Here is a 13,650-nt window from a genome sequence, read left to right as displayed (position 1 = left end):
CTTATCACCAAGGTTTAGCTGTAAGTTGAGCCAGTTATCTAGCATTAGTAATTTGTTAGGCCAAGGCATCCCTACCCTGCTCTGCCCTCTTTCCAAAAAGTGTCACATTTTGCACAATATTCTAGTAAATTGCTACCTTTTATTTCTTTGCATAATAGTAAACTGGTGTACAAGGCATTCTAAGTTGGTTCAAGTGTTTCCATTGACTAATTTGTGTGGGTAAGATTTCATCCATATGCTTTGATCTCTAGTCCACACTACATAGAGGAGACAGCTATCCCAATCTTCCTTTTTGATTGATGGTCTGTAAATGAGCATGATGGTGTTTGTCTGTATTAGTGCCGTGTGTGGGCTGGCGAGCCTAAATAAAAGCATGCCCTGACAACCCTGTCTACTTGTTAAAAGCAAAAGTGACAGGTTTTCAATCTCCACCATGTAATATGAAGTGGTAGGACTGCTCCTATTTACAGCAGGATTTTATTTAATGTTTAAGTGATATGTCACCTTATACTTTCACGTATGGAAGATACATAGACATGGTTAATTCTCTATTGGCAGTCCATCATGTCCTCAATGCTCTTTAGAAGTGACACTAGGCTACTTGTGTTGTTCGAGGAGTCTGAGATTTCCAGGTTTATGTCACTGTCTAGAGAAGAGGCTCCAGTACTGTAACTTAACTCATGAAGAAGACGCATTGCTACAGGAGTCACCTGCAATATTGAAAAGAGGACAATGATATTTAGGGGATAACAAATATAATGCAAGACAATCTGTGAGAACATCTCTAATCTGTAATTCCTAGCATTTCTAAAATTCCACCTGGAGAAAGTTGGAAAACTTAGAGAAGTCATCAATATTAGATCAGGCCGATCACCTGAAGGGGGTGCCCAGTGCTTGTGTATCTAAAAGATAGGATAACCCCTTTATGCTGGGGGCCCCATGCAAAGTAAACATGGCATTTTACAGTCCCTGTAATCCCATCCACAAATTATAGAAAATAATCCAAAGCGGAAATGCTGTAATTTGAAAAAAAACTTGACTTTTTGCAACTTACAGCATGTCAATTATTGCTCCTAAATGCTAGTGGTTTCTGTATAGGTATAAAGGAAGCAGAAATTCCGCAGTTTTCCTCTGCAGACTTTTTGTGAAAAGCTCTGCGGAAAATACCGCATTGTGTTTCTGCTTTGGTTTTTCCCACAACGTTTTATGGCTGCGGCCTGCTATGTGGGGCCTAAGCCTTAAACAGTATTTTGGATTTTCAGGAGCACATTTTAGAGGGAGTCTGTCACTGCAAAAAATAATGCTTTTAACTAACTACACTGTATTGTGTTATTGCATTATGGTCCACAGTGGCCCCTGCTCATGGTATTATCCCCCATTGTGGCCCACCCATGAACTATTATTATAGTCTGGGGTCTTTTTAGACCCCAGAGAATAATGATCGGAGATCTGGGGAGGTGAAAAACAAAAAAAACAAACGTTGAGAGTTGTAGTTTAATCTATTTTGCTTGAAATCGATGGAGAAAAAAGTGCTGCACAAAGAAGTTTTTCCTCCATTGTTTTCAATTTAAAAACGACGGACACCTGGATGGGACCCCATTATAATTAATGGGATCAGCCGTGCTGCATGTCTAACTGCTATTTTAGTGGTCCGCCTCTGTTGGCGCCCCCACACGTACATGCATTTGCACATACAGCAGAAAGAAGCGATTGCTAAAAGCCTGTGCCATATGAGGGAGCCTGAATGGGGTGACACTGCACATGCCAACAGAGAGGGCTCTGAGTGCCACCTTTGGAACGAATGCCATAGGTTAGCCAACACAGGCCTAGATGATGGGCAATTCATCAAGCAACCATCCTGCTTCTCTGTCCAATAAACCAACTCTCAAAGTCTGTCAACTGGGTAAAATGTCTTCAAGAACATCAAGGCTCACCAAGAAGTAAACTATCCTTATAATATTAAAAAAAAAAAAGAAGAAAAAAGCCCCTGAGAGTCTTTTTACAGGGCAGCACTTTTAACCCTTCTCTTGGGAATACCCAGTGTCTGAGACCACACCCTTAATCATTTCCATATATACCTGAGCTATAACTGCATGCCAAGTTTTGCAGCAATCTGACATTTATATCTAGGTAGAGATTTTATGTCATTGAGTGAAAGTATATGGAGAAAATGCAACATTTTCACAGGTAAAACGAACGTGTTGAGCTTTGCAAGCATGCATGCTTTTTGAGTGCATTGCATTTTTTTTTTTTTTTTTTTTTTTTGTAATGTTGGGATGAGATTAAATAGAATCTAATTTACTTTGCTTTTTTTTTTCATCTTTGTTTCCACAACAGCCAAAACTGCTGTGTGGTTTTGGTGTCATAAGCAGCAGTATGTTCATGCAGATTCTTCGGAAGAAGACAAATCAGTTTTAAAGGGATTCTACTATTAAAATCGAATTTTTTTTTTTCTTGTTGACACATAGGAATGGCCTTAAGACTATTCTTCTCCTACCTTTAGATGTCTTCTCTGTGCCGCCGTTCGGTATAAATCCTGATTTTCGTTGATATACAAATGAGTTCTGTCGCAGCACTGGGGGCGTCCCCAATGCTGCAAGAGAACTCTCCAGCACCGCCTCCATCTTCTTCAGGAACGGCCTGTTCACGCATCTTCTTTCGGCGCAGGTCGTCAAATTTCTAGACGTCAGGCAGAGCCAACTGTGCATGCCTGCAGCCACAAGAAAAATGTCTGCTTACACAGCGGTCTCTCGCAGCATTGGGAACCGCCCCCAGTGTTGCACGAGAACTCATTTGCATACCGACGAAAACCGGGATTTATACCGAACAGCGGCGCAGAGAAGACATCTAAAGGTAGGAGAACAATTGTCTTTCTTAAGGCTATTCCTACGTGTCAACGAGAAAAAATTCGATTTTAATGGTCGAATCCCTTTAAAATGTCTCCAAAGGCCTTGAATTTTATGTGAGGTTTCTCAATTAGGTTTTTGTAACCTTTTGTCACATTTTTCTGTTGAACATGTTTTTTAAGAATTTTTGGTGCTGTTAATAATTTTCCTATGTTTTCTATAGAAGTACCATAGGAGCACTACACTATTTAGTTGTATGGGAAGGTTTTCTAGGCATGTTTTTTGTGATGGATTCTGTGTCTTATCTACATATACATGATAGCTGTGATCATCAATATGTCGATAAGTAAGGTGGCTGCTGGAAAGAATTCTATTACATAAAGTAGGAAGTCTCGGAATATTATATGGCCTAGTGGGCAAAGTCACTGCTGGATTTTTAGTTGTTTTTTTTTTGTTAACTATAGACAACATGGAAATTTTTAAAAAGTTAAGAAACTTGATTTTTTTTTTTTTTTTTAAAAAAAAGGTCATTTTCATATTCCCTTTAAGTCAAAAATTCTGGCTTTTTTCCCCTTTTCTTTCTGCTGGGATTGATTTATATATCACAACCTAATCTATCTCAATTTAATCTAATCTGCCCTAATCTAATCCATAATCTATTATGTTCAGGAGAAATGTAATCTACAATGCTAAGGATTACCAGGATTTTTCTACATATTGCTATATATTTTTGTAATAATGTTAGGTTTTACGTTCACCTGCACCATGATGCATTTCTTCTGCCATGGTGTGACATCTGGCCATTCTTCCCCAAGACAAATCCAGATGGAATACTGTGGAGATTCTTTCCTTCGTTGTTCCACAAATTCAATCAATTCTGACCCAAGAATGAACAGAAATTCTTTTACGTATACAAACATAATGCATGCAGCTCTATACATTGTATTGTACAAAGACTGGAATATCTGTAATCTCTGGTAGTGGCCAGTTTTTATGTTGTCCCCAAAAGAAGTTCTTTATTTTTACCATAATGGTACAGCTGTTAAGACTCATGGGCCACAGCTTTGGTCCCTTCTAGCAAGTTCATAGTAAGTAGATGTGTAGGGTAAATTCACAGTGCAGTGTGGATTTTCAGAAAGCAAAAAATCTGCACAAAACAGAGGACATGTGGATTTTCAGATCCATGGCATGTCCGTTCTGTTATGGACTTTTCATGGATTTCCACTGCAATGTTTCACACTTTGCAAGGCATATTGTTAAATCATCACTCAATTTGTGTTGAAATACTCATGCTACACCTTAATTTGATGTGGCGTCTGTGGCTTGTGGATTTAGCCTCACCCCTAATGTTGCAAATAGGGTGTGTGGCTTTGTGGCTATGCATCTTACAAAGTTCCCCCCACTCAATCAGGATGAATGCACAAGCACCCTCTTTACTTTAACCTTGGTCTGCCTGCCTGCCTTAAACGGATTCTATCATTAGAATCCCGTTTTAAGCTAAACCCACATCAGAATAGCCTTAAGTAAGGCTATTCTTCCACTATCTTTAGATGTCTTCTCTGTGCCACCATTCCTTAGATATCCCAGTTTTCGGCCATATGCTAATCATTATACAAAGCCATCTTCTTCTTGTTCGCCTCCTCCACCTCTTCTTCCTTGTCCTGTCACGTCTTCAAAAAAGTGCCAATTGTGCATGTCTGTCGCCATTTTCCTGTGGCCACACAGGAAAGAAGAGGTGGAGGCGGTGAACAAGAAGAAGGCGGTGTTGGATAGTTTTCTCGCAGCACAGGGGACCGCCCCCAGAGCTACGAGAAAACTAAGTAGCATATAGATGAAAATCGGGATATCTAAGGAACGGCGGTGCAGAGAAGACTTCTAAAAGTAGGGGAAGAATAGCCTTTCCTAACCCTTAAGTACTATCATGGTGTTTATCGTAATGATATGTGTGTGATAGAAACCATGATAGTACTTAAGGGCTAAAGCTATTCTGATGCGGATTTAGCTTAAAACAGGATTCTAATGATAGAATTCCCTTAAAAGGCTGTTCCAGCAGTACAAAAGCACAATGAGCGCTTTCATCTGTACCATTGGAGATACTAATTTTCATACAGTGGTGCGAGGAGTGAGTGATGAGGTGGATGACCATTGCCACCACAGCAGACCTCTAAGGAAAAAGGAAGTATGGAGCAGAACGGTGGGGAAGGAATCCAGCTGACTGCTCTATCTCCTAATAACTATGTCTCCACCTTCCCCAGGGCCAGCTACAAATCCTATGCATTGGTAAGACTAGTTTAATTCTGAACAGTAAGATGGCTTACCTGTAATAAACTGATGAATGCTGTATAGGATAGAGTATTCTGTCTTTTCAATTTTATTAGGTATGTTTGTTCTTGGTGTATTTGTCATACTCCAATAGCTTCTGCAATATCCAAACCTCTTCGCACATATCACTCCTTCCCGAACTTCTACTAGAGTCCCTTCTTTTAGATTTCTCAGAATTCTGTTAACTGCTAAAACCAATAACCTATCAGTGACTACTGATGCCGGCTGTGGCAAATAAATAGAGTCTAAATATCCCCCATGACCAGGCTGTCGCTCAGCAGTGATAAAGAATCCATTTGGGTTTGTCACTGTTGTGGTATGAACCAGGTTTCCCCGATAATATATTTTGACTTCAAAATCTGTGTCTGTAATAAAGGAACAAACAAAATGAAATGAGTTTTATTATAATACTAGAGGGAGGACCCGGCTTCGCACGGGTATATTATATTTTATGTTTGTGTAGTGGCCCCATAAGAAATGTCCAATTTTGCACTGGTGTATTTTGTATGTTGTTTGTGTGTATCTCATTTTGGATATCAGTGAAAAACCTATGATCAGTTGTTATGGATACCTGGAGTAAAGCTGTATCTAATCCTTCCCCGTGTAGTACTGTGTTTAGACTCAAGTATCTAATCCTTGTTGGTGTGGTACTGTTTGCAGATGCACATATCTAATCCTCCGGCGTGTGGTACTGTGTGCAGATGTGTGTATCTAATCCTCCCCCGTGTGGTATTGTGTGAAGAGGCATGTATCTAATCCTCCGGTAAGTGAAACTGTGTGCAGACGTGCATATCTAATCTTATGGCATGTGGTACTATGTGCAGATGCGCGTATCTAATCTTCTGGCGTTGTGGTACTGTGTGCAGACAGGTGTATCTAATCCTCTGGCGTGAAGTACTGTGTGCAGATGCGCGTATCTAATCCTCCCCAGTGTGGTACTGTGTGCTGAGACGCGTATCTAATTATCTGGCATGTGGTACTGTATGCAGAGGCATATATCTAATCCTCCAAAGTGTGGTACTGTGTGAAGAGGCGCGTATCTAATCTTACGGCGTGTGGAACTGTGTGTAGACACGCGTATCTAATCCTGCTGCATGTGGTACTGTATGCAGACGCATGTATCTAATCCTATGGCGTGTACAACTGTGTGAAGACGTGCGTATCTCATCGTCTGGCATGTGAAACTGTAAGCAGACACGTGTATCTAATCCTACGGCATGTGGTACTGTGTGCAGACGTGCTTATCTAATCCTCTGGTGTGTGGAACTGTGTGCAGATGCGCGTATCTAATCCTCCCTTGTGTGGTATTGTGTGAAAAGGCGCGTATCTAATCCTACAGCATGTGGTACTGTGTGCAGATGCGCGTATCTAATCCTCTGGCGTTTGGTACTGAGTGCTGAGACGCGTATCTAATTCTCTGGCTTGTGGTACTGTGTGCAGAGGCATATATCTAATCCTCCAAAGTGTGGTACTGTGTGCAGACACACGTATCTAATCCTGCCCTGTGTGGTATTGTGTGAAGAGGCACATATCTAATCCTGAGACATGTGGTACTTTGTGCAGACGTGCGTATCTAATCCTCCCCGTGTTGTACTGTGTGCTTAGACGCGTATCTAATTCTCTGGCTTGTGGTACTGTGTGCAGACAGACGTATCTAATCCTCCCCTGTGTGGTATTGTGTTAAGAGGCACGTATCTAATCCTGCGACGTGTGGAACTATGTGTAGACGTGCGTATCTAATCCTACGGCATGTGTTACTTTGTGCAGACGCGTATATCTAATCCTCTGGCGTGTGGTACTGTGTGCAAACGCACGTATCTAATCCTCCCTGTGTGGTACTGTGTGCTGAGACGCGTATCTAATTCTCTGGCTTGTGGTACTGTGTGCAGAGGCATGTATCTAATCCTCCAAAGTGTGGTACTGTATTCAGGCACACGTATCTAATCCTCCCCTGTGTGGTATTGTGTGAAGAGGCGTGTATCTAATCCTATTGCGTGTAGAACTGTGTGTAGACGTGCGTATCTAATCCTCTGGCATGTGGTACTGTGTGCAGACGTGCGTATCTAATCCTCTGGCATGTGGTACTGTGTGCAAATGCATGTATCTAATCCTCTGGCATGTGGTACTGTGTGCAGATGTGGTTATCTAATCCTCTCCTGTTTGGTACTGTGTGCAGATGCGCGTATCTAATCCTCTGGCATGTGGTACTATGTGCAGATGCGCGTATCTAATCCTCCCCTGTGTGGTACTGTGTGCTGAGACGCGTATCTAGTTCTCTGACTTGTGGTACTGTGTGCAGAAGCATGTATCTAATCCTCCAAAGTGTGGTACTGTGTGCAGACACACGTATCTAATCCTCCCGTGTGGTATTGTGTGAAGAGGCACATATCTAATCCTACGGCATGTGGTACTGTGTGCAGATGTGCATATCTTATGCTCTGGTGTGTGGAACTGTGTGTAGACACGTGTATCTAATCCTATGGCGTGTACAACTGTCTGCAGACGCGCGTATCTAATCCTCTGGAGTGTGGAACTGTGTGTAGACGCGCGTATCTAATCCGACGACATGTGGTACTGTGTGCAGATGTGCATATCTTATGCTCTGGTGTGTGGAACTGTGTGCAGATGTATCCAATCCTTTGGCATGTGGTATTGTGTGCAGACGCATGTATCCAATCCCCCGACGTGTGGTACTTTGTGCAGACGCGTGTATCTTATCCTTCGGCATGTGGAACTGTGTGCAGAAGCACGTATCAAATCCTTCAGTGTGTGGAACTGTGTGCAGAAGCGCGTATGTAATCTTCTGGTTTGTGGGACTGTGTGCAGACGCGTGTATCTAATCTTCTGGAGTGTGATACTGTGTGCTGATCTGTGTATCTAATCCTCTGATGCGTGTATCTCAGTTTGGATATCAGTGTTGTATTGTGCATGTGGAGTGACCGTGTGTATTGCAGTTGGAATATGAGTGAAAGACTTGCAGGTTTGTATTGGCTAAGGGGGGGGGGGGCACTGTGTTTAGAATGCTGTATCTCAGCAACGGTACGTCCGAGTGAGTTGGAGTCTCGTCTTAAACCTTCCCGGATACCTGAAGTGTCTCTGTACCAAATTTGGTGAAGATCGGTCCAGTCGTTTGGTTCGCATTAGAGCACAGACAGACAGACAGAAATTCATTTTTATGATATAGGGAGATGATTCATGGAAGAAAATAATAACACATCTATATGATAACATTCAATGTAAGTGCTACAAGTTTTTGGAGGCCAGCTGGGTTCTTTACTCTGCTTTTGGAGGGGCAGACACAGACTGCCATTAAAACAGCCTCTGTCTACTGACTAGCTTGTGGATAGCCATGGGAGGTAACAATTTCTTAAGACTTTCCTTTTCGACTGTATGAATGTCTATGCTTCTAAAACAGCTTAATTCTGATAAGTACATACTCAGGAACTGCTGCAGAAGATAATGGTGATGACGTTATAAGGATAGCAACCTGTTCACCTATGTGGTTAGTGAGGACAGAGCTTATTTATTTACTTGTATATCGCCATCATATTCAGCAGCACTTTACAGACATTGTCAGTTGCTGTCTCATTTAGGGCTCACAATCTAAATTCCCTATCAGTACGTCTTTGGAGTGTGGGAGGAAACCTGATTACCTGGAGGAAACCCATGGAATCACGGGGAGAACATACAAACTCCTTGCAGATGTTGTCCTTGGCAGGGTTCGAACCCAGGACTCCAGCGCTGTAAGACTAACTGCTGAGCCACCATGCTGCCCTCATATAACACCATAGATACAGGGTTGTCCAAAGGTATCACAATCAGAAGGAATACCCAGCCCTAGTGTGCTGTTGGTGACCTATTGGCCCCCTTGGCTTCTGATCCCAGTTTCAGCTGCAACCATTGTGACCCCCATATATAATATTATGTCCCCACATAATACAATTGCCCTCACACACAGTGACAATTAAGAAGTTTGTGATAAGCTGCATTCATTACTTAGCACTAGAGTGCACTATGGGGACCATGAGCTGTTTAAAAAGTGTGCTCCATTTATGCCAAAGAATAATGTCCCATATTACCCCTCTACAAAGAATAATATTCCATAATGGCTCTCATGTAATATAATGTCCAATTGCGCCTCCTCTACACAGTATAATGTCCCATAGTGGTCCCTCCACACAAATCCCAAAATCACTTTCTAATTCCCAACTCACCTCTCCTGGGCCTCTGCTAATTATACTCTGGGGGTCTGAAGAAAACCCACAGTATAATAGTAGATTTTACTCAATGCTCTCTAGCCCCAGCAATATATTTTTAAGTCTTCAGTAGGTAGTAACATAATAAGGTTCTTACGAAATGAATAGTTGCTGAAATGTTTCATTATCTTTTGCTGGAAAGTTTCTTGGTCTTCATCTAGTTGGGACAGAACTTGTTCTGCAAAAAAATGATTTCTATAATGAAAATAAAACTCCAATATAATCGTTGCATCCATGTTGTACATTATCCCTGTATGAGTAAAGGGGTGAAGACCAACCTCTAGTTAGCTGACGTAGTTGTGTAACCCTTGTTGGCCACATACATACTGTAACTAGGGGCATTCGGTGTCTTGCACATTTTATTAGCCAAAGTGGGATTATTGTGCTGATGTTTCGAGCACTGTGTTCTGAGTCTGCGGGCCAAGAGAGCCCCAGGTGGATTTTTTAACAGAAGGCACTTGGATCACACTCATATGACACCTGAGTGTCTTCCATGCTTCATTCATTTCTTGAAGGAGGGGGAGGAATTGTCCCATTTCAATCCAATATCATAGAGCAGGATAGAACCTGCTGTATAATTATCATCTCAGAACAGAGCATACGACCCCACACAATTGGCTGCGGTATAATTGCAAGTGACGCTAGGTTCACACTATCGTTTGGCAGTCCATTCTGTGGTTTCCGTCTTCTGCATGCAGAAGATGGAAACCTGTCAGATCGGGTCCGGCCGTGAGCGGCGGTGAGCGTTTTATGCTCTCCGACTAAACCGTTTTTTTTTTAAATCGGACACACAGTAGTGCATGTCCAACTCTGTGTCCGGTTTTAAAAAAACGGGTTCGTGGCGGAGAGCATAAAACGCTCACAGCCGTTCACGGCCGGACATCTTTCAAACCCATTCAAATGAATGTTTGAGAGAGTTCTGCAGGTTTCCGTTTCCTGCACAAAACAGAGGCAGGAGACCGGGCGCAGATGTGAACCCGCCCTAAAGGATAAAGTAACCTTCAAGTAAAAAAGTTCCAGCACCAAAAAATGTTCTTGTCAGAAGAAATATATTAAAACATAACTTTTAATTAGAAAATACATAAGTTATGCCTCTTATCGGGAAGTCATTCTCGTGCATCATTTTTGATATACATGCTATTTTCTCATAATTTTTGCTTATTTTGGGCTGTGATTTTTCACTATTTCTGCGATACAAATAAAGGATAGAGGGCACACTATAAGATACGGAGGTCTTGCTCCTTTTCATGGAACAAATAGATAGATAGATAGATAGATAGATAGATAGATAGATAGATAGATAGATAGATAGATAGATAGATTTAAAGTTAGATAGATAGATAGAGTTAAAAAAAAAAAAGCAGAACCTACCAACTTGTAGTTGTGTATATAAGATAATCATTGCAGACAGTATATTCACCTTCTTGGAAAACAGGGACGGCTGCAGCAGTGGCTCCATCTAAATGCTCTTCTGGTAATGTAATATTATTGTGGAAAGTTTTTTCGGGAAAGAATGCTTTATTTGGCTCATTTTGTTCCATAATTGTATGAAAATCATCAAAAGGACGGTACAACTCTGAAAAGCAATGTACAGAAAGGACCTGTAAAATATATACCTCGTAACATACAACCTCCTTTATCTATAAATCAAGGTTACCTTCTTCGTCTTGGTATAGATTCAGAAATTCCAAGTCTTGATATAAAGTTCCCTGGAAAGCAGAATAGGACAATAGGTGACAGTAGGATAATGAATATGTTAATATGAAGTGTATAACATAGAGGATGACACACATTACTGCCATATTTAAAGCTACCTAACCTTTCAACCAAGGACACTCAAATCAAATCAAATGTACAGCTGTAATGTATCTGTCTGATCGGTCTCTGCGCCACCCTCCTCTCTCGCACGCTGTGGTCTGAACACTGCTCTATTACCTCTCCTCTGTCATTGAAATTCCATTGCACTCATCTCCTGCGCCTTGTTTCCCTTTTAGCTGCATCGCCTAATGCTTGTACACTATACTTTACACAGCAGCTCTGCTTCTTCAGACTGGCTGCTAATAAGCGAAAGCAAATCAGTACTTGAAGAGCAAATTTTATTATAATGACAGAATTATTATACACAACCAGCAACAAAACCGATTTCAGTTTTTGATCACAGACACACAACGAAACCCTTTGTAGTCAGCGGAGCCTGTGTGAAACTTATTACAGTTGTCCATCTGTCCGTTGTTCTGATCTGAGCTCAATGAGTATGACAGGATCACTAGATATGCTAAAAAATTATACTCACCATTGCGCTATTGGCGATTTGGTTGTTGGAGGATATTGGATCTAAAGCTGGGTTTGCATTAGCGCTGTTAGGCTGTTCTACAGGAACAGCTCCATGTGCTGGAATTTAAAGAGACAGGGTATTGGTCTTTTAACACAAATATGTCACACTTCTTTGAGAAATTACTACAAGTTTTATAAAACCACTAGAGGGCATCATACAGTGGGTACAGAAAGTATTTAGACCCCTTTAAATTTTTCACCCTTTGTTTCATTGCAGCCATTTGCTAAAATAAAAAAAAAAAGTTCATTTTATTTCTCATTAATGTACACTCAGCACCCCATCTTGACAGAAAAAAAACAGAATGGAAGATTATATAGATAATCTATTTTCAGCAGCACAAGATTGGGGTATTCCTGCTCCTGTGTGCTGTTAGTACAGATAGACCTTTTAATTAGACTAACAGATCCCCTATAAGAGGCCGGAGAGACCTCCCCCACCCTGTGTTAGTCATAAAGTATCATACATATGAAAAAATAAGTACAGATATAACATAAATATTACAACAAGATAACAGGGTGGGAGCCTTGTGCTGCTGTTTGGGCTAAGGGAAAACAGATTATCTATATAATCCTCCATTCCCCCTACGCCCAACAGCAGCACAAGATTGGGGAGCTAGCAAGTATAATCCCCTAGGGAGGGAGATCTTAGCAAGTGGATGACAAGACTGAATGGCCAAAAGCAGCTGCTTCAGAGGTGTGCCAATCCAGCCTATAGTGTCTTGCAAAGGTTAGATTTATTTATTATGCTTACTTATATAGCGCCATCATATTCCACAGCGCTTTACAGATATTGTCAGTCACTGTCCCATATAGGGCTCACAATCTATATTCCCTATCAGTATGTCTTTGGGAGGAAACCGGAGTACCTGGAGGAAACCCACACAAACACGGAGAGAACATACAAACTCCTTGCAGACCACTTGCTAACCACTGCAGAGCGCTCTGAAGACATGTGAAGGACAGAGGACCGGACCGGACCAAGAAGAACTGGGAGCTGCAGGTAAGCGGACACCGGTGGTGGTGGTGGGTGGTTAATCACTACACAGCTTGGGGTCCAAAAATTGAAACAATTTTTGGACTACATGCTGTGTAGTGAATAGGATTGTTTTTAAAATCTGATCACCGATTATTTAAAAAATGCCATTGACTTGCATTGGGATCGGGTTTGAATGGAAAATGATCGGAAATCGGATTTTAAAAACAATCCTGAAATTTCAAGATTGGCTCAACCCTGCTCCCTAACCCACCTGGATAAAGTGGGTTTAGATGCTCTGATACCTCTGTTATAACCACAGGTATTAATAAGTAAGTTCTCTGATCTTCAGAAAGGCGATGTCCGATCTAAGAAGATCCGCAGGACTCTTACCAAATCCAACTTATGTAAAAAAAACTGGTAACATAATGACTTGATTGACATTTTGAAAAGATACAAATGAAGAAGAGACACCTCCCCTCCCCCACCTGTCCCCACACAGGACAGAAGAAAACACAGGGTGGGGGAGGTCTCTCCGGCCTCTTATAGGGGATCTGTTAGTTTAATTAAAACTTCCACCTGTCCTAACAGCACACAGGAGCAGGAATACCCCAATCTTGTGCTGCTGTTGGGCATAGAGGGAATTAACTTTTTTGATTTTAGCAAATGGCTGTAATGAAACAAAGAATGAAAAATTTAAGGGAGTCTGAATACTTTCCATACCCACAGTATTATTGGTGGGTATTGTATAAACTATTGTGGCATTGCATAAGGGCCTAGGTGTAACAAAGCACTCTGGAACTCTGAGTTACTAGCAGAGATGAATGAATCAAGTCATCTGTCTCATCAGTTCTTATACTGGTCTATAGAATACCAAGGAAGAAACAATTCATCTGTTATTGTTAATGTAGTAAAAGCA

At 41.4% G+C, this 13,650-nt stretch overlaps 1 protein-coding gene across 1 annotated transcript in view; it reads right to left on the bottom strand.

The window, feature by feature from the left end:
• Positions 1-423: 423 nt before the first annotated feature.
• The window catches only part of LOC142209582 (interferon regulatory factor 3-like), a 32,017-nt gene continuing 18,790 nt past the window's right edge, over positions 424-13,650 (bottom strand). The window contains exons 4-10 of the mRNA XM_075278592.1: positions 11,718-11,815; positions 11,082-11,133; positions 10,845-11,000; positions 9,522-9,602; positions 5,165-5,533; positions 3,605-3,723; positions 424-710 (exon numbers count right to left, since the gene is read on the bottom strand). Of these exons, the coding sequence (XP_075134693.1) occupies positions 549-710; positions 3,605-3,723; positions 5,165-5,533; positions 9,522-9,602; positions 10,845-11,000; positions 11,082-11,133; positions 11,718-11,815 (1,037 nt within the window). The 3' untranslated portion in view covers positions 424-548. The remainder of the gene's footprint in view (positions 711-3,604; positions 3,724-5,164; positions 5,534-9,521; positions 9,603-10,844; positions 11,001-11,081; positions 11,134-11,717; positions 11,816-13,650) is intronic.

The sequence above is a fragment of the Leptodactylus fuscus genome, chromosome 6 (assembly GCF_031893055.1).
Source record: "Leptodactylus fuscus isolate aLepFus1 chromosome 6, aLepFus1.hap2, whole genome shotgun sequence".
NCBI classification, from domain to species: domain Eukaryota; kingdom Metazoa; phylum Chordata; class Amphibia; order Anura; family Leptodactylidae; genus Leptodactylus; species Leptodactylus fuscus.
This window is presented reverse-complemented; position numbering and strand designations above follow the sequence as displayed.